Source organism: Lichtheimia ornata, assembly GCF_029851405.1.
Source record: "Lichtheimia ornata isolate CBS 291.66 chromosome Unknown scaffold00018, whole genome shotgun sequence".
Taxonomy (NCBI): domain Eukaryota; kingdom Fungi; phylum Mucoromycota; class Mucoromycetes; order Mucorales; family Lichtheimiaceae; genus Lichtheimia; species Lichtheimia ornata.
Genome location: NW_026695338.1, coordinates 366126 through 392611, shown reverse-complemented (window position 1 = coordinate 392611; position 26486 = coordinate 366126). Strand labels below are relative to the sequence as shown.

Here is a 26486-nt window from a genome sequence, read left to right as displayed (position 1 = left end):
TCAAGTCACTTGCTGCTTGATATCCTTTCATCCATAATAACAATGACAGTAAGCTAACATCTAAAGCTGCATTACTCAAATCATGCACGTAACATAGCAACCATCACCACCTTTGTAACCTATAACCGAAAAACACATTTTGAATCATGGAATGCACGTCGTCACTGCACATCCATGGACCATATATATAATAACAAATCCTTATATGCATTTCCATTGACATCAATCCATGTGCGCATGAAAAAGAGAGAAAGAGAGTAACACAAGCAAGGATACTACTATGTAGATAACGATGCAATAGTTGTGAATCCCAAAAAGTATGTAAAAGGAAGCTAGGTACGTATAAATAAACAACAACATTATTCTCGAGCCCCGCTTCCCATTTTTGACGTGATGTCTTTGATTTTCATGGGATTCTTTTAATGGCGTGATATCCAACTCAAGCTATCCGTAATATGTAAAGTATAACGTCTATAGTGTGATGAAGGGGTATATCGATGGTAATGCCTGGCAGAGCACCAGGGGTGTAAATGTTTTCTTTATAACCAGCAATGTTCCCCAGCTGTTGCCATGGAACCAGAATCCGATCGATATCACAATACCATCGTGGAGCAGCACCGCACAATCCAAAGGAATCAGTAACACAGCTATTCTGACAGGACAGTTAATGAACGTCCACGGACATAACGCAACCTTCAAACAATAGCCAAAGCCAAACCTACAACGAGCAGTAAATCACGTGTCGAATCCTCAGCAGCATCACCATCGTTGCCTTGGTAATAGTTGGAGTCTTCGGTGGAACAATGTAGATCATCAAGCATACGCAGATCGACATTGATAACAAGGGTGACCAAAAGGGGAACATTCAATGTGGCGAGTGGATTGAGACGATAAGTCATTTGCTGTTGCCACGAGTGTTGGATCACCGCCCGCTTTTTCAAAGAAATCAGTTGCTCCATTTCATGCGATTTTCACTGATCATGTGACCTGCAAGTTCCTCCGCCTTGTAACTCGAAACATTCAATAAGCTGTATGCTCATCAAGTGTGATGTTGTTGTAAATCTTGGAAGCAGAGAGCAGGTTGTGTTTACGTATGGCACGATGATGCTGTTGTAAGGTGGCGAAAAAATCGGCGACTTCGTTATGTCCTATCACACGACCCGTGCACGTCGTTTCAAAAATTGGGGATGATGCAAGGTGGTGGTGTGTCCTTTCATCCTTGTAAAGCGTAGCCAAACTGTGTGATCGTTGAGGACCAGCTCCTGCCAACACAGCACATTGCACTGCAGACATTCTAAAACAAGGAAGCTAGTGAGTTGATGGATGGATGGATCTTGTTGATTTGACAGCACTTACAAGCATTGAAGACGATCGAATTCATCAATTTGGGTCTCATAGATCAATTCATGGAATTTGATGGCTGCTTCGAGGAAACGACGTTTGGCGTCAAGGATGCGTGCTTGGCAGAGTTTGAATGTCGAATTGAGAACGAGATCATTCGAGTTGTGAATCAACAATGCCGCTCGATTGAGGTAGGTATCAGCAGTAACAGCCTCATCCACTTCCAATAATAGTCGCATGATTCGTACATAAATCCCAAGCTTGTATTCATCTGAAATGCTCCTACAAAACAACATACCATGCGTTTAATGCCTTGATCGTAAGGGGTGATGAATGATACGTTACCGATGACCCGAATCAAGTTGAATGCTTTGCAATGCTTTGGCTGCTTCAAGATAATCCTCTTCATCTTCATATACTTTGGCAAGATTCTCTCGTAGTTGCGATAACTGAAAGCTGGATCAGCACCTTTTTATGAGTGATCGATAGATACGCCTACCTGTTCTTCAAAGCTCACTGAACGAGGCTGGGCAAGTTCAATCGCAAAAGTAAGCACTTGCTTCTTCACTTCATTGTCGTCAACTCGTTCGTTGAATAAAGTGATAAACTCGGATAACAGTTGACGCGCCACGACCAAGCCAACTTGCTCATTAAGGACACATTGGATGTACTCTTTGAGATTCTGAACCTTAGCTGGTCCCACAGCTGAAGATGCAAGCACGTCGTCGATGTCGATTTTGGTCTCTTGTGTGATATCCATTTGGTACAAGAAGAGGAAAAGGGAAGCTAGCGGACATTGACCAACGCATTATTATAGCTGGAGATTTGATTCATGTGATCCAACTGCCGGTATCCTTTGACGTAGCTCAAGCGATGGGAATGTGCCGTGTCAATAATAGAACGACATACTTGTCATCATATTATCCATCATCTTAACCATGTTGATCTCTCCTATATAATGTTATAGTACAAAGCCATACATCACAAACAAGAATGTAGGATTACTTTTACACACATATTTGCATCATCTAATAACATCATCGGCTCTTGTGAATGTTTGTCGTATATGGTATGAGCTTGTATCATCTTCTTGAGGCTGGCCGGAAAGGGGCATTTGGCTCCGTATTGACCTCGCAAACTCTATGCTGTGTTACGATTCATACATTTGTGGGGACGACACTCGCGCCAAACATGTCCTTTTACTTACGCCAACCCGAAAGCAAATATGCACAATCAAAGCATTCACTCGTTGATCATGGCAATAAATGCATTGAAAAGTGTTATCGCTTGCGGGGTTAGCGATCAACAAGTTCTCTATGGTGTGGAAGGTGTGCTATGTACATAGTGCCACATTCGCTGTTGTCTTTGTATATGTACATAAGCTAAAGTTACACAACATAGCCTCGAGTGCCAGCATATAAACGCTTTCCAAAACTAGGTACGTAAACATCAACTTGCTTTCTCACCTTTGCAAGGTATACAAGTGTGATTTGAAAACATCTGCCAAAAACTAATCCTTTTGCCTTGGTAGACAACGGTGATGCCCATCACTAGCACATCAAAGGAACCTCTATCTGATACCGAATTTGACAAACTATGGACACTTGAAGACACATTCACCCATCCACAATTCCGTTTGTTGTATGTTCCTCCCAAAGATGAACATGACATGATGACGATTATTACACCTTCCAAACACGAGCCATCTTACGTCCCTGATCGCAAATTTTATGCTCTATCACATTTATGGGGAACCGATCCAAAGGATAACCTATGGGAAGTGAGCGACTTTATCAGTGACGAGGATGGTACTACAGTGGAACCAATACCAATGAGACAAGAGAAACGCGAGGCCTTCTTGAATCTACTACAAGAGAACCCTGGCTACTGGTGGATTGATGTCTTGTGTTGCAGGACCGACACGCCACCTATCATCATGCGAGGTGTGTATGGTTGCTGCCATACGTGTTTTGCTATGATTGATTGTCCACCCATAGCAATTGAATTTTTCTCAGCGGAAGTCCTTAGCTCGCTCGATTCGATGTCATCAACCAGGGAAGGATGGCCGCATGTTGGGGATATTTGGAAATGCCGTTGGTTTTCACGTGTATGGACCATGCAAGAATTGGCCCTTCCGTCTTCAGTTTTATTACTCTCAGAGACATGTGATATGCCTTGTTACCTCTCTGTTGACTCGCTTCATCACCAGCTGGAGTATCATTTTCATTCCAAGGAGGACAAGAACACCAAAGATCTCAAGAATCATCTTTTAAACATGCGATGCGTCTTTCAATGGTTCCATGATGATGAAGAATTCCTCGATACAACATTCGGAAGTCTCAATAGACTATTAGCTATGTTCGCCGAATCTGAACGATCATGTTACTTTGCCGAAGATTATGTGTATGGCGTACTAGGCATCTTCGGTTGGGATATCCCACGACTGAATGATCTGAGAGGTTTATGGGATCACTTCGTCTTTAGCATCTGTGAGTTTGCAAAGAAGGCCTTTTGGACAGAGGTTAAGAACAACTTTGAGACCACCCTGTATGGCCTTGAGGATGTACAATGTCCAGAAACTGCCGTCAAGCATTGCCAGGAATTTATGTATATAGGCGCTTCTGGGGACGTTGAATCATGTCCACTATCGAGAGCATGCAACATGGCAGACGTGTATCAGCAATTATCATTAGCATTGTACATCAGCACGGGTGAACGTTCATGTGTTGTTTGTAAACGTGTCCTTAGAGCGCTGCGCTCTTCACCTTCCGTTAAAGTCATTTGGTGTTAAAATGAACAATAAACTTATCAAGTTAGTTTCCAGGTTATTAGATCGAATACATCAGCGCCTCGGTTGTAACGAACCAAGATCGCTTATTGCTCATACCACCTTTAGCAATCATGCAGCCAAGCTTGGGCATATGAAATGATGGTCCATGACCTGTCCTTGTGTGATTGTGGAGTTAATGAGCAATCACAATACGTGCTACTTGATACCTTTCATCCATAATATAAACATTAGTAGTAAGCTGAGCAAAGAGGACACCTGAAGCTGGCTTTGTCAGCATTGCTCAAATCATGCATATATCATAGCAGCAATCACCTCCTGTGTAACCTGTATAACCGAAAAGACATTTTGGTCATGGAACACACGTCATGATCGCACATCCAAGGACAATGTGTATAGCAGGAACAGTACCATGTTCGACCTTATACCCATTTTCATTGAAATTGACCCATGTGCGCATGCAAAAGAGAAAAAGAGAGCAACGTGTGCAAGAATATTTTGTAGATAACGATGCAATGGCTTTGAATCCCAAAAAGTGTATGTAACAGAGCTAGGCGTAAATAAACGCTAACGTGCTTCTCAAGGAATCCCAATTTCCACTTTGACGTATTAAGTTCGATTTGCATGGTGCTCTTTTAATAGCCTGAAAGCTATCAGTTTTATGTAAATGGCTAATGTCTATAGTGTGTTGAAGGTGTCAATGGTGTAGGGATGCCTACTCAAGGTACAAATTATCATGTGTTGCACAAAGCGGGCTGCAGCGGAGGAGGAGGAGACCCTTCGCTGGGTATAAATAGTTGACAGAGCATCAAGGGTGCATATGTTTTTCTTGGTAGATCTCACAATGCTCCGGCAACATGTCTCACGGATACAGCAACGATTTCCAGCTTCTTGTCATGGAACCAGGATCAGGTCGACATTACGATGCCATCGTTGGAGCAGCACCACACGATCCAAAGAAACCAGTAACACAACTGTTTTGACAGAACATGTTTATGGACGCACACGGATATACACCAGCCTGCAAACAATAGCCAAAGCCAAACCTGCAACGAGTAGTAAATCACGTGTTGGATCTTCAGTAACATCACCACCGTTGTCTTGGCGATGGTTGCAGTCGTCAGGGAGCAATGTGGCATCATCAAGCACACATATCGGCACCGATAACAAAGATGACCAAAAGGGGAATGTTCATTTGCTTGGTGGTATCAGGCAATCATTACGAGAAATGTTTCTTCCAGTCGGGTAAGCGATGGATGAGAAGGTTGTTGTTGTCTTGGATTGCTTACATGGTATGCTTCAAAGGTATCCGGAATCTGTACACAGCTGCTATAAGCCTTTTCACCTTTGGCTTGGTTTGGAAACCTATGTCGGATCAGCGGTAAAGATTAACCGGTTGCCGAAAGCAATCTTTTATTGATGGATGAAATGTATACATAGATTGGTGTGCTATGTTCACAAGCCATGTTGGCATCGTTAGGCCTTGGTGAAGCTGAAGCAGCAGGAGGTGCTGTTGCGATCCAATGGTAGGTTGGCAAGGAAGAGGATGAAGGCGTATAGGCTTCATGTTGAGATGGGATGATAGGGTATTGAAGGATGGCATTGGAGAGTTTGGCAAGCTCTTTTTCATCAAGCGATTTGCAAGTTCATTCGATTCACATCCAAAGACTTGGAAAATGGTAAGCGGCCTAAAACATTCGAACCATGCATCATTGGGATTAATTCAAGGTGATAGGTCTGTGAAGGATTTTCAGCCGTGGGATGCTTCCTCCAATTATGTACTTCGGTGGTGTCGCCCAAGTTATTCTTGCCGCTTGCTGCAGGTAAAATTCATCCACTGCAATACAACGAGGCTCACGCCAAACCCAAGTTGGAAATATGTTCAATCTGGTGCACGAGAGCATATGGCTAGCAAGTCACATGACGTTTACCAAGCATTTTGCTGTAAGTAATATATGGAAAGGGAAGGGATGTTCAAGCAACTGATGGGAGTATGGGCTATTTTATGTATAGACCACGGGAAATATCGGTGATATCGTTGCCAAGGATGATGCACAAATGTCCACAGCGCATCTTTTGGGTATGCTGACGGGTGTTGGTGTCATTTCTTTATCACACGAGCCATTGTATCTCTTTGGTGCCTTTAGCATTTTGACGCCAATCAACATATGGGCCACGATCAAGATGCTTAATGCTGCAGAGTTTGAGGTGTTGAATCAAGCCAAGTTAACTCTTCTTAGCCGGACATTTATTGACAGTGGAAAAGCTGAAGGATACAAGGAGCTACGATCTCGGGAAATTGGATTTGGAGAGTGGATCAAACCTGGTTCTCATGTATCCATTCGACTCAAATTGGGTGCAAGTGCCGAACAAACATATGATTCCGTAGCCGAAGTCCAATCAGCAACACACGTCATGAAAGTAAGTGATGTCATTTTTTGTTCATACATGTGTGCATTGAGCTCTTCTTTTTAGAATGAAAATTATCTCTTGGGCTATCGCAAAGGCGTCATGGGTGTTTTATTCCACGAGGATATTGAATCAGAAGACGTTATTCAGTCAATTCTTCATGCTCTAAAGTTCCACGATACCCTTGCCAGCAAAAACATCAGCAAAGAAACCGATTGGCATGCATACATGGATGCGTTGGATGAAAGTCTTACTTGGACCAAAGAGAACATTCCCCGGTTCATGGATGCCCTTGAAGAAAAAGGATGGCAGCTCGATTCGGTGTACTGGAATGATGGGTAAGGGTTTGTCTTGCTTCCTTATTGGTAAAGCTAACTCAACTTTTTCTCCAATAGCGGTGTGCGAGTAAGCTGGGAAGGCCATCCTAGTCAATTAGAAGAACAACAACAGCAACAACGTACATAATAAAACACTTTCTGTACTATTCCTTAATTAATGCAATTTGGACTGTTTAGAATGGTGGATAATGGTCTTTTATTATACATCTTTATTGTCTAAGAGCCGGTAGAAATCAGCTACAAGATAAAGCGAACCGCACAAGACTACTAAAGAATAGGATTCTAGCGAGGGTATCATCTTTAAGGCCGCTTGAACACTTTCCAAAGGTCGTGCATCCGATACAATCTTCATGGCGTGCTCACAGACTTCATGTGGCGGTGTTGAATGTATCCAGGGCATCCCGTCAGGTTGTGAAAAAGGTACAGCCAATACGGTGTCATTGGGGCGGAGCAGTCCTGACAACATTTCCGAAATGTCTTTCCCCGCTGTCACTCCTAAAAGCCAAAGCACTCGCGTTGGATCAAGATCATCAATGTGTTGTCGTAACGCTTTTGCAGCTGGTATATTGTGTGCACCATCGACGAGCATAGGTGGGAGCTGTTGTCCTTCGAACATGGGTGTAGCAATATAATCCAATCTTCCGGGCCATCGTGTCCTTGCCATTCCAGCTTGTAGCATGTCCATCGTAAACGAGATGTCACCGTTTTCTTGAAGCCATAAAAGAGCCATCACGGCAGTTGCTGAATTTTCTCGCTGATAATCACCGCGTAATGATATTGAATACTCAATGGCGCCCTTGGCAGTTGTTGTGTCATCCAAACGGCATGTTGATGATGATGCATCTTTGATCCATGTTGCTGCTCGTGCAAGTCTAAAGGGTGCATTCACTTTTTTGGCATGGTCAATCAGGGTATCCAAAGCATGGGGTTCGTTTTGAGGAGCAATGACCACTGGACAAGTTAATTTCATGATGCCTGCCTTGGCTGCTGCAATGGATTGAATCGTTCCTCCAAGAACTGCTGCATGATCCATCCCAATGGATGTAATAATGGTCATCTTTGGTGTCTCGAAGATGTTGGTAGCATCCAAGGCTCCACCCAATCCAACTTCAATCACGATCCACTCGACTTGATGATCTCGAAATAGGCAAAGAGCTGTAGCAACAAGTTGTTCAAAAGAAGTCGCCGAAATATCCTGCTCATTGTTGATCTTGCTCACATAAGCACAAGCAGCTTCATATTCATGCTTGGATACGGGGCTATCGTTCACGTAAATGCTGTCATGGGGTTCGAGGAAATGAGGAGAGTTGAATCGACCGACGCTGAGGCCAGCTTGTCGTAGCACACTTGTCATGTAAGCACACACTGATCCTTTGCCATTGGTTCCTGCAACGTGAATGACCTTGAATGTATCTTGTGGTGTGTTGAGTGCTCGCAATAAAGTCTGAATGCGTTCGAGGCCGAGATCCATGTTGAAAAGACACACGTTCACAAGAAAGACACTCGTCGCGTCTCCCCATTGTCCGCTCTCATCATTTACAATTGGCGTCTCATTGTGTTTCGCTCTACCAACCAATCAAAATCCCTTCCCCTACTTTGAAATGAGATATGCGTTTCTGCATAAATACTTGCTTGGGATTAACTATATCCATTGACTTGGCTTCAAAGGTTGCTCCCGCTTCTGGAATATAGATACTTTAGGAGTAGACTTATCTTATCATCTCAATCTCCCACTCAATTGAATCACAAATAAAAGATGTATAGATTCATTGGTATGATGATTGTAGAATGCATTGGCCTTTTCCTTATCAGAAAAACGCTCACGACTATCGAAGGTATGCTCCATCAACATAATGCTTATCCCTTTAAGTATACATTCAAGTAGCGTGGTGACATCCTCTTAGATCCTGGGATCGTGTTCTTTATATAAATGTATTACTACATAGTTGTCTACAGTCAATAGCTGTTTGGGGGGCACAATGCGTTATTTATAAAGTGTCATAGTCAAAGGGATGATACTGTAATTGTCTTGTTTCATGATGCATTGTTAAAAGTACTCTTTTCTTGGTTCTCCTGCAGCTCCACACAACGAGGTTTCGGAATACATATACCTTTTTCGTTGATCGAGGAAAGAGGGGCCATTGCCATGTAAGGGAACCAAGGTACAGAAGGGATCAAGGTGGATTGATTACTGCAATGGCGTGTCAAGGATACGTCCCATACGTTCACAATACTACTTGCGTCTCCAGGTCAACCATGTACATCCTGCGGTATCCATGGATACGTTGTCGACGAGTGTACCTTCACGTGTGCGCCGATTGGGCTTGCCATGGCGATCTTGAGTTTACAGAAATTCCAAAGCTTTTAGTCACCCATGCCGCAAGTACTTGGCAAGATCTTGGTGTCAATGAGCAATAAAAGGTCTCAATGCAAGCAATGTAGAAGAAATGGGGGAAAGTGTTAACGATCTGGCCGAGAACCACTTGCTCTTACTATGTCATACCCCACATACTCTCCACCACTCTATCTCGTGATCCCTATAAACTTGTATATATTTTATTGCTATCATCATAATCCCAAGACTTTTCTCTATCGTTTGCAGTATTACTCGTGTAAAAATGATGGAATTTGGTGGAGGTAGCTACGGACAAAGAAAGGGGAAAAGGCCGTGTCGACCAAATAAAAACGCGCTCCACGACGCATCTCTCAAACATAATCCCTACAATATATACATCATATTGATCGCACGGCTTTTATCTATCGTTTGATATCTTTTTCGTCGAGAATCGATGAAAAAATGTCACCAAAAGACTCGGGACCGGGAACTTCAAACGCGTTTTTAAGCGTGTTCCATCCATGTAACCCCACCCAACTTTGGTCTCGTGTTGACCGCAGCACTTTTCTCTTTCATTTGAGGTACTACTTGTTTATGAAATCAAGTTTATGTTTTAAAGGGAAAAGAGTTTATTATGTATGATTTGTATTTACAAGATTAAGCTAAGAGAGGCAATTGGTTTCCACAAGTCTAAGACGACCCGTGTACTCACAGGAATGACCACGAGAAGGTTTGCCTCACCATTCCCGCCTTTAGCCAAGGACACCAACCTTGACCAAGGCACAGTGAGGAAGCAGCCCTTAACCAGAGCTTAAAGAACTGCAAGGTAGTTACGGTCACAATTAAGGAACCCCCCTTGAACAGGCCTTTAAGACTTGGAAGGTATTACAGTCCTCATGTTTACGGAATTGGTAACGGTGCTCTAAGGAAAAGAAAAAAAAGAAAAGAAAGTGTGGGGGAACGCCCTTCCTTTATACCTTTCGATCCCAATTTCGCTCCCAGCTCTGACGTCCGTTTGGCTATTGTGACCTTTTGGGTACTCTTATCTCATTGGCTGTTGACTCAGCGTGTAGAGATCAGTAGCAAAGGCATGCTTTCAGCGTGTAGAGATCAGTAGCAAAGGCATGCTTTTAAGTTGTATAAAGGGTACTTTTTGAAAGAAAAGGTGTAATGTGCATGGTGAAACATAGCAGGGAAGCGGAGACATAGCTATTCTTTACTTGATATAGTATAAATTCGGCGCACAGACCAGGGGGTTCACGACACGCATGCCGCATACTCATTTGTGTACTACTACGGACTCAGCTGGTCCCGATTTCATGATCTTTTATTATCGATTTTTAAGGATCTTTCAAGTGTATCGACAATAGTGTGTGTGGTGGTGGTGGAAAAGGAAGGAGAGGTTAAAAAATCCCCACGATCAACTACTAAAACATGTGCACAAGAGTTGACTATATACACCAAGTACGACTACTACGACAAGCGCTCTTGTTTGATACCAGCCACCAACAGGAGCATAACTGCGATCGCGTACCTTGTTGATCCCGGTTTATGTTTATGTTGCGATCTTGATTGCTGGACATTCCACGATCTAATGGAGCCGAGATCAGGCACCTCCCTCTGGTTGGGACACTGATTCCATATGGCAGAGCATACCTCCTGTGCCTTGATCCATTAGCAGACTACGTTAGGTTGACGTATGCTTTCATCAGCCAAAGCTTCAATAAATGTCTTGGATTAAGATACTGTTGTTGTTTCTCTCATCTTGATGCTGCAGCTACTTGCATCCTACAAGACCCGAAATCCCTTCGCCCATGCATGTTCCTACACCATTTTCTCAAGCGCAACATCTTAGGAGTACATCGTATTGAATGACTTACAAGACCGATACCACCTTTATTTCATCCAATGAGGCTTACTCCACAAGCAACAAGAAGGAAGGAACATGCTAGCTAAATCCAAGTGGATAATAAAGGATGCTTGTACATAACTTGTTTGCCATGGTAGCTTCCATCCGTTGACGCCGCCGTTATCATGAGAATCATCCAATGAAAAGGTCGAGGAATAGCATATGGTGTAGTGTGGATGTTTACCAAACAAACATGATGAAGGAATAGGATTGAACGATGAGGAACGAGTGAATCATATAGAGGCAACGGGGGGAAATGGTGTCATTGTACTCTTCTTGGTTGCTGGTGTCATAATCATCCTTCATCCATGATTGCGAAGTAGCTGCTGGTCGCATTGAATCGAGTGCTCCAATATCGTCCATGGCCGTAAAACAGCTCTGGTCAAAGATACAACCCCTTTTGTCAATGTCCATCCTCAGCCGTATCCACGCGACATGATCCATCATTCCTACCGACGACGCGCCAAGTAACCAAAGCATCATGCCAGTATTTCCCATCATGCACTTGATTCCATCCATCCATCCATCATAACCATTGTTAGTCCAATAAGAAAGAGCTTCTGTGGCTGCTGCTGATATGCTTCCTTTCCATCACGCCTGATTGTCTGTAGCGCATCTCAACAAGGTGAAGCTTGCTTGTATTGTGGTACACTTAATAGCTGATGTGGCACCCCATCCATTGGAATCCGTATGTACCGAAGCAAGTAGCTGCAAGTAACTTGAGACAATGGAGTAAAGACCTCCTGGTAGCAACTGCCGTTGTTTTGGTCGTGGCAACGGAGTGTGTTGTAGTAGATAGACAAGCTTGTAAATGCTGTTTGAACCAATGGAGTAAAGGTCTTGCTAATAGCAACTGCTGAAATGAATGCTGCTACCATTGATTGTGGCAGAGGAATGTGCAAGAGGGCGTGCAGTATCAAGAAAGGCAGGTGTTGTAGAAGAGTGACAAGAAGGGCTTTGCTATTTGCACCATGTCTCTTGCACCATCCTTTATTCGAAGCACAATTGCGCAATGCCATGGGATTGGCTGCTGATATCAAAGGCGATCCGATCATTCTCGCTGCTTACCGAACACGCATACCAATATTAAAAGTAGGTTGACAACATCATGGTAAGACACCTTTTTAATAACGGGGATGTGCATTAGGCGTGCAAGTAGTTGATTTTCTTGATAGATTACATCAACTGCATTAGGCGTACAAGTGATTGATTTCATTGATAGATTTTTATCACCCGCCCTAATTTGGACGATGTATGCATAGACAACATTAGACCTAGGCTCTTCAGACTTAATCCTGGTATATGCGCCCTCTTCACTTTATCAGCTCATATGCGTCAATTTATCGACCCATCATCCCCAACAGACAAAAAAGTACCCACGCCAACAATGCACAATAAAAGGATGTTGTCGCCACCCACCCTACTCCCACACGTCTCTGTCCTCTCTCCTCCTTCTTTGATTGCTTACAAGGCCGTAATTTCCAAGATTTTGTACGTATGCCCATTCCTCGCAAGCTTTGTGAATAAGCGCTGATCTTTGTGGTTATTCATAGTGCTTTACTATTATCCTACTCTCATTGCCGTTGTATTGCGATATTGTATTCTTGTAATGAGGTAAATCCCGATCATGTTATTTGAAGAGTCACTACTCATACATGCTACCCTGTTACTTTCTATAGATATAGCTATCTCCCATGATGCATCTTTTGGTTACGGTGCCATGGTCTACGTACGTCGGGTGCTGAAGTTGACATGGTGCAAATAGCAAAGTCCTCAAGTGGAAGCACGATAAGGATGACCTTGTTGAAGTTTTCGGTACGTTACATGAAGAATACCAACACTGATCTCATGACTCACTTTTTCCTCTTGCAATTTGGTAGGTCCTCGTAGCGACGTTATCGCGAAACTCAAGACCCTTGCTACAGGCGTTAGCATCGAGCTCATTGACAGCAAGATCTTAGAGATCGATGGGCCGAAAGACAAAGTTGACCATGTGGTCAAGGTCATTGAACGTTTGGTAAGTATGGCCCAAGCAAAAAGTGGGTATGTATTGACTATCAGCTTCTAAACACATTCTTTCTTTTTGGTAGCTGATGGTTTTTGGTCCCTCAACCAAAAACTACGTTACGATCGCTGTTGGTGGCCCTCAGGTGGCAAACGACCTCGCTGCGTTGAGGCAAACGATTGGTGCAAATGGAAAAGTGGTGCGGGTGGAGAAACTCCATTTCTCCGTTTGCAAAACGGATGTGGAGTGGTCTGCTATGGAAGTAGCACAGCTTGCTAAAGATGTTGCTGCAATTTTGGCACATCCACCACAAGCCATCCACGACTCCTTCATCTGCGACAAGGTCGCTTTTTTTTCAACCCAAGTGGCCGAATTCAAGGTATACATTATGCTCACGTGTGTCTCTTTGTCTCACTTCAACTAAGCAAATGTTGGTTTAGTACTTGGTGTATGTCCAGCAGATACAACAAGCCCCATCCACGAGTTAATGGGTATGCATTGATCGTTTTTACAATAATCCAAACTCATACAGCTCATCATTATATGTGATAGCAACGATTCAAGATGCATTGAAGCAAGAAGATGGCCTGATTATGGAGACAACAATGCACGCCACCATCGTCTACAAGAAGAAGTCCCAGGTCCTTGCCAATATCCTCGGTCCTCTCACCACAAGCAGCCGTGATTGGATAGGCCCCCTTTCAATTCAAAGATAGCGGTAACAGGATGACCACCTCGCTCGACTCAGAAGTCGCAGCAATACTTCAACCTCTGGGAAGTGGATGTGTGATCTGGAAGGTGGTTCTGCTCGTGACATTCAGGCGCCATACGTTATCCGCCTTGACACGGCGTTAAACGTGTTGGCCCAGACATGGCGCTAAACTGCTCTCCGAAATGACGTTAAACTACTGGTGTGGATTGCCAATCACCTCCTCGTGGTCGCACCTGGAAGCCATCCTGGTTGATGGGCACAGCTAGTTGTTTTGCATACTTTATTAATAAAGCTCTTAAACAAAATCTCAATTATCCTGCTATATATCATACAACTTGTTCCATCCTCTGTATAAGAACCTTGCTTATATATGTTGTATCTTTTATCAATAAACACCCCATCATCCATTCAAACACTTTTTGGAAGGCAGTGATGGATAAATCAGGTTGCCATGGAGAGATTAGTTGTGATGCCGTTCAAAGTACATGTTTCAAATGAGCTGATACTCGATGCTTCATTATGTAGATTTTGAAACCGGGGATCTTTATGTTTTACCTATGCTGTAGGCGTGATAGAGCTATCTGCTGCTAATTGATGGTGTCGAAATAAGCACCATAGCATGGTGAAATGACGTGTGATGGTTGCATGCACATATCACTAACAGGCTATTCAAATGAATGCTGTTTGGATTTAGGAATGCACATACACAACATGCGATAAAGAAGACATATCCGTGCTACTACTACTGCTGCTATTACTACTATTACTACTATTGGAGAATAGCCGTCATTGAGCATCTTGTTATTTTCATCAATACCAGCATACCTATGTTCATCATCAGCATCAGCATCATCAACAAGGGATGAGAGATCGGTTGCAAAGAGGTCATCCGATGACGCCATCTCGCTACCACCTATGGATGCGCTTGCTTCAGTGGATAGCTCATCAAGCCTCTCTCGCCTCTCAGTCAAGTATTCTTCTTCATCCGTCCATATATGGATCGTACCGCTGCCTGTATCAGATGGAGGTTGATAATCCTCTCGAGGGCGCATATAAAGGGGGTCCAAATCGGTACTGGAAAATGATGCATCTGAATCCATTTTGACTAGCCTATCATCAGCACATTAGCTAAAGGGTCAATATGAGGCATCAAGCAGAATACGTACAATGGAGGTAGGATGTATTTCAAGGGAAAAGAAAAAAGAGAAGGGTAAGAACGAAAGGCAACAGCCAGTGTTGCAGTGATGATTTTATGGTGTGCCTGGTGATGATTTCTGATGGTTTGGCGTCACGAGACGGGAAGGAAATGTGGCGGCACGCGCCTCTCTCGCGTATCGAATATCTCTTGTTCCAACTTTTGACGTGCTTGACTTGCCGCTCTTCATACTATGACAGAAAGTAGGCATTCATATTGGAATTGAAGCTATTACATGGAACGTAAAGACTGATACGCAATCGATACAGCACACAAAGAGCTCGAAGATGTCCCAATGGATCTGTTTGACGATGACTTTGAAGACGGCATGGACACCGATCAACAGCCCAACAACACTCCTCTAGCGAACAAGTAATAAGAATAGGCTTACAAGAGTGTATTCGACACGGTACTTACACGATCGCTTTTAGAACGCAATCACTCGATGACGATCCAGTGTTCCTGTTGCGACTCTTTTATCAGCGCTTCTTTCCTTACAAGCAGTATTTCCATTGGTTGAATTATGGCACAGGTAAAGCAGGATCCTGGAAGGCTTTTTATTGGGAGATTAATATGCCTTTGTATAGACACTTCGCAAAACTTTACGCACCGAGAATTCAGTTTTACATTGCCATCTGATATTTACATCCGATACAACTCGTTCCAGGATATCGACGTTATGAAGAAAGAGATTGAACGACTTCAACCAGTGAAAATCGATATTGGAGCTGTATACTCGGTCAAGGCAAGTGTGTGGGAGGCGAGAATGCATCTACTATGTCGTCAATGCTAACATCCTATCTACTCATAGCCAAAAGACAAAAAGACCGTAAACGAGAAGGCATTCATTCCAAAGGAGAAGGAATTGGTATTCGATATTGATATGACAGATTACGACGAGATTCGAACATGTTGCAGGTACAGGATGATGATGATGGGATATCAAGGAAACGAAAGGATTGACATAAAAGTGGAATCATAGTGGAGGCGATATTTGTCACAAGTGCTGGGAATTCATGACAATTGCAATCAAGGTCATTGATGCTTCTCTTCGACGTAAGTAGAGATCACATGGAAATCGAGAATAAGTGTGTGCTCATCCTTTTGAATCATCTAGAGGACTTTGGATTTAAGCATATCATGTGGGTCTACTCGGGTCGTCGTGGTGTGCATTGCTGGGTATCCGATGAACGAGCTCGCCGGTTGAACAATGAAAGCCGAAAGGCCATTGTTGGATTTCTTGAAGTGATCAAGGTAAGAACAGGATCACTTGATGGAGAAGGCTGTGTGCTTATATATGGATGTGCCTAGGGTGGTGCTGAAAGTGCTCGCAAGGTCAAGTTACCGGCTACATTACATCCTTCACTTGGGTAAGTACGCCAACAACAACAATGGCGGGTATGCAAGTTGGCTGAAAGTGTCTTGGGTCTTTAGACGTTCATTGGACATTCTCAAACCCTACTTTGGATCATTACTGCTCGAGGAACAAGGCATCCTGGATAAACCTGAGAGCTGGGAAAAAGTGTTAAATATCCTTCCTGATGCAGGTAAGAAGATTGGGTTGGGTTGTCATTGTTTGGTTGCTAAAAAGGAAAATAGGCATCCGGGAAGAATTGAATACAGCATGGAGTGAGGATCCTTCTAGGTCAGGAGAAGATAAATGGCAAGATTTGCTCGGGTTGCTTACAGCCATGGATAAGAAAAAGAAGAGATCGGTGAGTCTCCTTCGTGTCAGCTATGTCGATCAATACTTAAGAATACTGCTTTTAGGAAGGAAGTCAAGTTGCCAGAGACATTGTATTCCAATACAGCTATCCTCGGCTAGATGACAAGGTCTCGGTGCAGATCAACCATTTACTCAAGAGCCCATTCTGTGTACATCCAAAGACACGTAAGTTTGCAAGAGCAAGGCTTTAAGCAACCTACTTATCGGAAAATAGAACGTGTATGTGTGCCTATCAAGGTGGAAGATTGCGACAGCTTTGATCCACTGGGTGTACCGACGTTGAGTCAATTGGCCAAAGAGCTGAATGAATACGATCAAAAGCATAAAGACAACACTGAACGCAAGATTCCCGGTATGTATATGGATTCAAATGGAGGTTGATGGTAATTCTAACATAGGTTATTGCGTAGACTACAAGAAAACTTCTCTACGACCGTACATTGAGACATTTGAAAAGTTTGTCAATAGCCTGATGATTGAAAGCCAAAAGATAAAGCGAGGTATGCAAAACGATATCCGAGGATGAATGCAACGATGCTGATCATTCGATTAGACATAGCACAAAACAGCATGGAGTTCTAGCAAGTAACTCTAGCGGTATCTTTATTGTTCTCTCATCATCCCATATAAACCCATTGTAATTTATATTATCATGCTTGGATACCATTGTTGTCGTGATCGGGTTGAAACTAGTCGGCTGTGTATGAAGGGTATTTGGAAACAGGTGCGGTGTCTAACGACAAGTCATGCAAAGGCTGCCAGGTAACAATTAAAGCAAATCAGCTGGATGATGCCACCAGTCATAGAAACATATTGTGGGTACTCTAGTGGTAATGCTTTATTGATACAATCATGTTGTATGGAGGACTTGACAATTGCTAAGAGTGGGAATCTATACATGGGAATTACAAATAAATGTGTAGGCGTGTGTGTATGCGTGGTTGTATATGATGTGTGATTGTGTGAGGATGTGTGTTGGTGGAAAAAGCACGTGATCATTGGTCTCGAAGCCAGTCTTCAAACATGGCGTGTTTGAGACCGTTGCCCAATGCTGCAGCGAGAGGAACAGGCACCGCATTACCCACTTGCATGTACATGGCATTGACTTTTTGATTGGGCTTTTTGCTGCTGATAGCTTTAAAGACAAACCAATCAGGGAAGCCCTGGGACCTTGCTGTTTCGCGTACAGTGAGCACTCGATGCTGATTAGGATGGATCACGGTCTATAATAATAGTAGTAATATGAGAACGTTGATATCATAGAACTAAAAATCTTTACTTACACCTTGCTTGCTCAGAGGATTGACTTCGGTGACAGCCGTTTGAAACTGCTCATTGTAATCGAGCCGTCCAAAAAGACCAGGCCAAAACTTATGGCGTTCAGCAGCTGGATTTCTTCGATCGAGGGCCCATGGTATCAGTTCTTGAGGTAGACCTTCATTAAAATCACAGATGAGTGTACATAAGCGATGTAGGTTTATCATGTAGATAACTTACAATTGTGATCAGCTTTTGGCTCCATTTTGATGGCGCAAATGCGTTGCACATTGATTTCATTGAATGCTCGTGTGACATGATTGCGTAACTTTTCCTTGTCTCCACGTAGCCATGTTTGGAAATCGGTTTTTGGTGGGATGGTGTAGTGCTGGCTTGTTTTTCCAGGTGGTTGCTGGATAGCATTGTACGTTCGTAGATTGGGTCTTGCGTTTGGACATTCATAGTCAAATGCTGGGAGATCTGAGATGGTATCGCCAACAGTGAGCATCGGCAATGGTGCACGTTTACCAGTCCTGGTCACGTGGGATACTTCTGTGCCATCCGCAAACTTGATTATCGTATTCGTAGCATAATCGCTACATGTCATGGGCTGAGGAAATTTGGGAAGATGCTTGCCAATCTTGGCACCCCACACGAAGAGCCGTCTTCTTGTTTGTGGAACTCCATATTGCGCTGCTTGCAGCACCGCAAAACGCACCTATCATTATCTTGTTATCATTCGTTGCCTCTTTACGTTTAATGTATATAGGTGATTTACCTGGTATCCCATTGAAGTAAGACATCGGATGATGAATTTCAAGACACCATTGTTAATGCGATCTTTGCCGAGCTTATAATGCACCAGCCCACGCACATTCTCGAGCAAAAAGTAGGAAGGGCGGTAAAAGTCAACATAGGACATGGCTGAACACACCAACGTATTTTTGATCTCTCCCGGCTTTTTGTGCTGATTCAGGTCACTAAAGCCCTGGCAAGGGGGTCCACAATAAATGAAATCAATGTCATTGGGTCCTGGCATTGGGCGCAGTGGTTTTCCACGAAAGTCGTCCATGGGGTCCAACTCGATCTTTTGATGATGGCTGGCAATGGCTCTTGTGAGAAGCACGTTGGCGCATTGGTTGTGCACTGTTGAAGTAGGGAAATTGCGTTGAAATGTTTTGGCAGCATCGGGGTTGAACTCTATGCTGTGGGTGGTCTCGATGACTCCTGTGTTATCCATGCCAACCGTTAAGCCGCCACAACCAGCAAAAATATCAAGAGCGCTCAATTTGTCGGTGCTGTAATAAAAACGTTGCCATACTTCTTCATCCTCCAGTCGCTCTTCCAGGCATTGTTGGCAGTGGGTGATGGTATCATGGGTGTAAAAGTTGTCGGGGGCTTGTTTGTACTCCTTGACGTCCTGCACATTGCTGATTTCTTCAACCCAACACTTGCCCTCCAACTCCTCGAATGAGATCTGTTGTTGCTGAGTTGTCATTGTCAACATGCGTGAATCCTTATAGGGTGCCTCTGATCCATTGTCGATCAAATCGTAATGATCAAGCTTGCAGCGATCCTCATCGCGTGTCATGATCTGAATATGGATGGTGTGCCTGGAAGCATCAATGTCGACTATTTGTGCAATAACATAGGGCTTGCTTTCCGGTCCGATCAAGGTATAGATGAAATCGTGCACATGGTACTCAACGCCTTGATACTTCACTGATCCATCCTCCCATTTTGGATGCTCACGTGATTTTTCTTCCTCTTTTGCTCTGCACGACAAACACACATCGGGATCTTCATGCAAATCAACATCCTCAAAGACTGCATCCTCAGGATCATACCACAGCCTATTATTATACGATGGCTCTGTTTAGTAACACTAATCCCATTTCATGTACCATCATTGAATTCTTACCGATAAAACCACCAATCTTTCTTTGTAAATGCTGTGGGTTCCTCAATATCACCATCCATCCGAATGACATTGGCCTTCCCCATTACGGAATACAAATCGTTATCTTCGCAATTATCCAACAAGAACAATTCTCGCTCTCCAGCCAATTCATCGAGCACTGTCTCTCTGCCATGCGAAAAGAAGCGAGCATGAAATTGATAATCGGCGTCGGGACCATCGAAAAACGACATTATCAGGGCGAACCAAGGCTCCTCATCACCAGTGCGCATATAGACGGTATCGCCAATCTCAAGCAGTTCACCATCCACGATAGCTGCGCTGTAATAGGTGCGGCCGTTTTCATGCTTGATGGGTCCACCTTGCCATGACACAGCCATTGTATTCTCCTTGCTGATGCTGCTGTCGTTCACAGTTTGTTGAAAATGCGCCTCTTCAGCGGCCTCGGTGATGTTGATCATTTTGCGGATAAACATGTCCTTGGCGATGAAGGAGATGTGCGAGGTGATGCATGTATCATTGGCAACCTTGTAATTTTGCTTTGGCTTCTTGTTGAGCGGAACAACATGTGGTGGTGGCTCTAATCAAAGATAACAGTTATGCTTCGTTTTATCCCCTTGACAACACGTTTATACCAACCTTCTCGTCCTCTTTTCAAGTCCATAGGATCGCGAACGTCATTCAAGCGATCGGTCCCGCGATTCATGTCATTCTCGCAGTCTGCCAATACCTCGACTCTGTCACCTGTATCTTTTGTCAGCAAGAGACACAAGCGTTTGTACACACACACGTACACGCACACACAAGGACACTCACATTGCTCAATTTCGGGGAATGTATTCACTATAGGCTCAATGTTGTCGATGGTCATTGTTGTTAGCTGGATCTGCAGGAAAAGAGTATCGGCGCAAAGAGGAGGTAGCTCCGTTACAAGAGGTAATCAATATGGTTTATATCACAGACCGGCATTGCTCGACCCAACACGCGTTTCATTTCCTTAATGATGGTATTTATCAATGTACATATCAATATCTGCCATTGCATCATGCTGAGAATCTATACATGCCTGGGATCATCATGTCTGGATTTGTCATTGTCTTCAGGGCCGACGATCAACCTTGACGCGAAAATTACGCGGTGAGCTATTGGATGAACAATAGCATGCTCCCACTGTACCTGAAGCATCATCAACCGCGACTTTCAACTATCAGGGCCATCAAATTTCTCGCCTACCCACACCTTTTGACATAGACAACGAATCGTCACATGATTTTGATATCAAAGGACATGTAGCTGGTCTTCATAGCGATAATAATATTAGCTTTAGCCATTATATAAAATAAAACGCATCATCGGCTTTCATCCAGGACACATGTCAAATATCGATTCTATGTACCAGCATCGAACAGCAGCCTCTGCATTTGTGACAAGAGCAAGTTGTAGTCTTTTGATTAACCTCATGGTCGTCTTTTGGACGTATCCTTTATTGTGAAAGCAAGGTTATGGGCATTGTGCAACCATTGCATTTGCAGTGGCAAGGGTGTGTTCACTGAAAGGGATCATCATCACCTTTGCTCCTATCCCCTATCTACAACGTGTGATGTTTTGATCCCATGCCCTTCTATATGCTACTACCTTTACGTAAACCATTCTAAAGCCATGGTGGGATCATTGTGCTCACGTGAGCGACATTCAGGTCATCGATAATGCATGTCCTGTCTGATCTCCATGTTCCACAACGAGCCACTCTTTGTCACACAGCCCCTATTGATTCATTCCTTTGCATAATTATACCAATGTTCTTCGCTATTTACGGCTCTGCCATCGTAGGGGCATGATAACGATAATAGCACTTGCACTTATGATGTCAATATTTCAAAAACACAATGGCAAATGAGAGATAACTACTACGGTGATTACAACGGGGTGTATAAAAGGTCAATTAACGATCAGCATTTTATCATTTGTGGATCAAAGCGTCGCGTTAAGAAGCGATACAAATGAAAGTGTGATGGTAAACAATACGACTGCTGGCATTGTTGACTCTGCTTTAAAAGCGATCCATATCCTGAGCTTCCCTCTATGTACCTCCATCTGATGATGACTTTGATGTACGAATGGATCTCCCTCTTCTTCTTCCTCTTTGCTTCGTTGTATCAAGCGATATCTGTTGGTGTACAAGCGCATACAAAGACGCGATTTCAACAATGATGAAAGGTGTGTTCATGGGGCATAGTGTGCATGTTTTGGATTAAGTAAGGGTTGTTTATTTTGAAGGAGAACAATGAGCGCAGTAATTTAGATCATGAGTACACGTGTATAATGATGGAGATAAAGGATTGGAATAAGGCGTATCCAACGCCTTTGGGAGACGATGGTTGGGTTCTATGCTTTATCAAGATGTGGCCGAACAATGCCGGGTGGCAACATTTCTCATGAATGACAGCAATTTCCTACCATGGCATCTATCTTTTAGCTATCTACTATCACCTGCACATGCTCATCATAAAGGAGCTTACTACCTTTCATTGTCGTGAGTCGGATGGAAAATGGGAGTTGTAGTGCGTACGAAAAAAGAAGAATAGTTGCAGAGGGTTTCCTATGTGACAGGACACCAATGACTTTTTGTAGGCGCCATGTCTACCACATAGTCTCTTGTTGCAGCTGACGGAGTTGGGTTGTTCCTTTTCCCACTACCACCGTTTCTATGCATGGCCGCTTTGAGCAACGTAGGTCTACTGCACATGCACCCAATGGAATCGTACTCATTGTCTCGTCAAGATTACAAACACAAGGGAGCTTGAACGTCAACTGTCCGCCATTACAACTGCCCTTGGGCATAGCAACAATGCCGACGACAACTGGCAAGATCAAGAAAAGGCATTGCAGACTTTACACAGCATGTTGAATGGAGACAAGGCATGGAAAGACTCGATCGTACGCGAGATGCGCGCGCTATCCAGTGGCGTAGTACAATGTGTGAGTAGCGTATCTTTTTATATGATGGATGGTCTATTAACATGCTGTAAAGGTGGGTAGTCTACGAACGTCGCTATCTCTTGCAGGCATCAACGTGATCGCCGACCTTGGGAAGCATCTTGGATACGACATTGATATTTATACGCATGATACGTTGTTGTTGTGCTTGTTGCGATGCGCCTCCTCCACGAAACGAATGATTGCAACGAATGCCATGGAAGCGACTCGATCCTTTTTATCGAATACGCCTTATCGACATCGAACACTTCAACATGTCAGCGCCCTGATGAACGATAAAAACGTACAGGCACGTCACCACGCCATGTTGCATTTACAAACGATCTTGGAGACCCATGCATCCCATATTGACAACATTGACAACATTGAAACGTGCCTGACAAAAGGATTGGTGGATGCTGCACCTTCAGTACGAGAAGCAAGTCGAAGTCTTTATTCCCTATTTCAAACCCATTGGCCTGAACGTGCATCAAGGTACACAACTTTAATGGGAGGCCCCAACTTTATAACACATTTCTTACATGTATGAGTTTCTAGATTGATCCAAGGATTTGATCCTGTTACACAGAAGCAGCTTTCAAAATTGGAGCCCAAAAGGACACCATCATCACAACAACAACCTGCTACGGCTCTTTCATCAAAATCGAGAATACGCAGCATCAGTCATCCACCGCCATCACCACAACCAACACATTCTTCTCAATCAACAATACCACGACGACGTAGACTTACTCGATCGACATCAACAATTCCTCGCAAACGATCATTGGAAAAGGAAGAGGAGGAAGAGGAAGAGGAAGAGAAGAAGGATAAGGATGCAGCAGCAGCAGCAATAGAGACACCGAATGATGAAGTGGATAGGAGGATGTCACTCGCATCACTCAGTTCAGCAGCATTACTGGGAATGTTGAATAGCAACGATGCTACAAGCAATTGCCGTGCGATTCGAATGCTTGCAGGGAAATTGAAACATTATCCATCCTCGCCTTTACCACGTGACATTCCTGATATCGGTACGCTTGTCCCTATTCTCCTCAACTATCTCACTACACGTTACGACGACCTCATTCTTCATGAGACACTCACATCTTGGGATTGCCTTGCTGGAATTTTTACACGTGTGCTTTCCTTGGAGCAGTATCTTCCTATCATGATTTCAGCAAGTCAAAATGACGAGCTTGTACCGAGCGCTACAAGGTCTCTTTACACCAAAGGTCTCGCACGTCTCAAATTCTTTCTCAACCATCAAGATCCACAGATACCAGGACGACTCGTTCATCTTTTATCCTCTCTACGACATGATCCATCACCTTGCAGGCAGTACTTTTTGGAATGGCTTGATGAGCTTGTATGCACCTTTGTCGGATTGGAGATTGACCAAGATACGGCGATTTGCCAAGAAGGGAAATCATGGCTATCTGGCATGAGCGACCAACAGCAACCATGGTTGGAGGAGGGGAGCAATATTCGTCAATGCCTTGTATTGATTCTTTCGATGCTGCAAGATGCCACACAAGATCCTTCATCCGACTATTACACACGTCTCGTTTTGCTCGCAGGTCGATTGAAATTGAGTAATGAACATGTCTTCGATTTGGTGTCTGGGGACTTTGAAAAAGCAGTGGAGAAAATGAGTATAAGGCAAGGTCAACATGACAACAACAACAACACCAGCAGCTCGGTGGGTATCACAGCATTAGAGGAGGAGCAACAACAGCAGCGGCAGGTAATTTAACTTGCATGGGGAGGATGACATATTTTTTCTAATGGGGAGCATGCGATTTAGCCTGAAAAGGATAATACCCTAGCGGATACTTTATCTGCCGATGAAGAAAAGCCAACTGCGGGGTTGATCCAAATACGAATGCAAAAGCTAGCCGAATGTATTCGTCATTTACAGCAAAAAGAAGAAGAACCTTCCGAAGCTATCTTTCGACAACTGGAGGCTTTATCAGATGCTACACCTGTTATCCAACGTCATCATATTTATTCGGGTGAAGGTGATTTATGGATTGGTCCGATCGAACCAAGGAACGATACCGGGAAAATGTACCTTTCGCTTATGGAATGTATCATCACGCTTTTGCAATCCACGTCGCACAATGTCCAAATCAAGATTCAAGCAATCGGGCTTGTCAAACGGCTATTGAACAACCAATCGGCCGTGTTCAGCTATTATCAAGAGAATGGGAAAAAACATGGTGATCCAACGGCGTGTATAGCTTATCCATTGGCAAAGGCGCTATTGACCGGGATAGAAAATGATCGGAATCAAGAGGTAGGCGGAAAAGAAGGCGAGTCAAAATGGCGGAAGGGAAAACGTGGCTGCTGCTGAGTAGTAGTAGCAGTAGTAGTAGTAGACAATGGGTTGATTTGTAAAAGAAATTTATAGATGGCTTGTGAAGAAGTTCTCGATTCATTATTAATCAAGATCCCAGAGGAGAATGAACGAATTCGATTACTATGGTCCCTTTTGAACGAGCGAGAACAAGACAACAAGGCCTTGGCCGTATTGCTTATCAGGATTGGTCAGCTAGCACCCAACATCCCGAAACATGCACTGAAAGAATTGCTGGATAAACAAGCTGTCACTACTGCTATTTTGATAAAGGTAAGTTGGGGGGATTAAGAAGCGTGGATCAAAGATGATGATTGATTGATGGGATGTTTTTTATATTATAGAGTGGTTATCATTCAGAGACCAGTGTACGAGTGGCATGGATGCAAGCCATTGTTGGTATTCACAAGACACTTGGAGATGAATTCTTTGTGGGCTATCTTACACCTTTGCTCAGGGTCGATCAACTTGGTCTGGTCAAACATTACATTAGCCAAAACGTGGTCTCCGAATAAAATGTGGAGGATAACATAATCTTGGTATCATATCAGTGTTAGATGTGAGTGGAGTGGTTTTAGAGAAAGACTGTTTCGGCAGCATCCGAATTAAGGGTTCGACAGGCCAAGAATGCGCGGGAGATCTTGGGTAGATTCAGAAAGCAAGCGCAAAGATAAATTTTTCCACTCAGAGTGCGGGGTGAAAACGGCTGGAGACCCTGGAATACGGCACTAACCCCCGGTCGTGTGCTATTGTAAGCAGTTTTACATGTTGATTTTTGTTTCCAGTTTATGGCAATTACATTCTCCACTTTCCCCGATTGCCCCGCGTATCGAGCCTTATCAATCATTTGAATCTCTTTTTCTCTCCACGTTGGGGGGTCCATGTTTTCTGTGTCTCCCCCATTCAATGCACCACACACATGTGCAACTCAGCGCAGCGCACATGCTTCATTTTAAAGCACATGCTGCTACTCGGGATAACCTTTAGTAAGATTCCTTAGGAAAAAACCGTTATACGCTTTTTTTCCCCCCACAGTTTATGCACCAATTTTGTAATGTCCTTTTTTCTCCCCCTCCCCCAAGTTGCACATATCGGATTTTATAACAACATGATCTGATCCTCGTCGCTCCCTCCCCCTTATCACCCAACCTATACATACGGAGAAAATAAACAACAAACAATGCCAAAAAATCATCATACGGTGTACACACAGCCAAC

At 43.6% G+C, this 26486-nt stretch overlaps 10 protein-coding genes across 10 annotated transcripts; 5 read left to right on the top strand and 5 right to left on the bottom strand.

Annotated features, from left to right (window-relative positions):
* Positions 1-695: 695 nt before the first annotated feature.
* O0I10_004877 (uncharacterized protein) lies at positions 696-959 on the bottom strand (the record flags this gene model as incomplete). The annotated part of the gene is made up of 1 exon (XM_058484926.1): positions 696-959. One exon carries the CDS (start codon positions 957-959, stop codon positions 696-698), a length of 264 nt encoding a protein of 87 aa, XP_058344425.1.
* A 61-nt stretch (positions 960-1020) lies between these two features.
* Positions 1021-2101, bottom strand: O0I10_004876 (uncharacterized protein; the record flags this gene model as incomplete). The annotated part of the gene is made up of 4 exons (XM_058484925.1): positions 1021-1294; positions 1357-1623; positions 1687-1790; positions 1841-2101. The coding sequence occupies 4 exons, from the start codon at positions 2099-2101 to the stop codon at positions 1021-1023; spliced, it is 906 nt and encodes a 301-aa protein (XP_058344424.1).
* Positions 2102-2881: 780 nt separating this feature from the next.
* On the top strand, positions 2882-4132 carry O0I10_004875 (uncharacterized protein; the record flags this gene model as incomplete). The annotated part of the gene is made up of 1 exon (XM_058484924.1): positions 2882-4132. One exon carries the CDS (start codon positions 2882-2884, stop codon positions 4130-4132), a length of 1251 nt encoding a protein of 416 aa, XP_058344423.1.
* Positions 4133-4973: 841 nt separating this feature from the next.
* On the top strand, positions 4974-7003 carry O0I10_004874 (uncharacterized protein; the record flags this gene model as incomplete). Its single annotated transcript, XM_058484923.1, has 9 exons — positions 4974-5374; positions 5435-5510; positions 5570-5655; positions 5715-5808; positions 5865-5952; positions 6000-6073; positions 6143-6550; positions 6605-6876; positions 6934-7003. The coding sequence occupies 9 exons, from the start codon at positions 4974-4976 to the stop codon at positions 7001-7003; spliced, it is 1569 nt and encodes a 522-aa protein (XP_058344422.1).
* Positions 7004-7075: 72 nt separating this feature from the next.
* On the bottom strand, positions 7076-8347 carry O0I10_004873 (uncharacterized protein; the record flags this gene model as incomplete). Its single annotated transcript, XM_058484922.1, has 1 exon — positions 7076-8347. The coding sequence occupies one exon, from the start codon at positions 8345-8347 to the stop codon at positions 7076-7078; it is 1272 nt and encodes a 423-aa protein (XP_058344421.1).
* A 4382-nt stretch (positions 8348-12729) lies between these two features.
* O0I10_004872 (uncharacterized protein) lies at positions 12730-13810 on the top strand (the record flags this gene model as incomplete). Its single annotated transcript, XM_058484921.1, has 6 exons — positions 12730-12734; positions 12886-12935; positions 13001-13137; positions 13211-13521; positions 13587-13616; positions 13678-13810. 6 exons carry the CDS (start codon positions 12730-12732, stop codon positions 13808-13810), a joined length of 666 nt encoding a protein of 221 aa, XP_058344420.1.
* Positions 13811-14527: 717 nt separating this feature from the next.
* On the bottom strand, positions 14528-14937 carry O0I10_004871 (uncharacterized protein; the record flags this gene model as incomplete). The annotated part of the gene is made up of 2 exons (XM_058484920.1): positions 14528-14606; positions 14663-14937. 2 exons carry the CDS (start codon positions 14935-14937, stop codon positions 14528-14530), a joined length of 354 nt encoding a protein of 117 aa, XP_058344419.1.
* A 288-nt stretch (positions 14938-15225) lies between these two features.
* On the top strand, positions 15226-17340 carry O0I10_004870 (uncharacterized protein; the record flags this gene model as incomplete). The annotated part of the gene is made up of 14 exons (XM_058484919.1): positions 15226-15235; positions 15302-15404; positions 15464-15564; positions 15620-15777; positions 15844-15950; positions 16015-16088; positions 16150-16286; positions 16344-16402; positions 16467-16579; positions 16632-16747; positions 16803-16923; positions 16973-17110; positions 17169-17258; positions 17312-17340. The coding sequence occupies 14 exons, from the start codon at positions 15226-15228 to the stop codon at positions 17338-17340; spliced, it is 1356 nt and encodes a 451-aa protein (XP_058344418.1).
* A 413-nt stretch (positions 17341-17753) lies between these two features.
* O0I10_004869 (uncharacterized protein) lies at positions 17754-20804 on the bottom strand (the record flags this gene model as incomplete). The annotated part of the gene is made up of 7 exons (XM_058484918.1): positions 17754-17981; positions 18042-18193; positions 18256-18733; positions 18794-19868; positions 19937-20513; positions 20573-20677; positions 20750-20804. The coding sequence occupies 7 exons, from the start codon at positions 20802-20804 to the stop codon at positions 17754-17756; spliced, it is 2670 nt and encodes an 889-aa protein (XP_058344417.1).
* A 1840-nt stretch (positions 20805-22644) lies between these two features.
* Positions 22645-25783, top strand: O0I10_004868 (uncharacterized protein; the record flags this gene model as incomplete). The annotated part of the gene is made up of 7 exons (XM_058484917.1): positions 22645-22662; positions 22715-22912; positions 22965-23404; positions 23468-24656; positions 24717-25208; positions 25323-25541; positions 25613-25783. 7 exons carry the CDS (start codon positions 22645-22647, stop codon positions 25781-25783), a joined length of 2727 nt encoding a protein of 908 aa, XP_058344416.1.
* Positions 25784-26486: the final 703 nt, after the last annotated feature.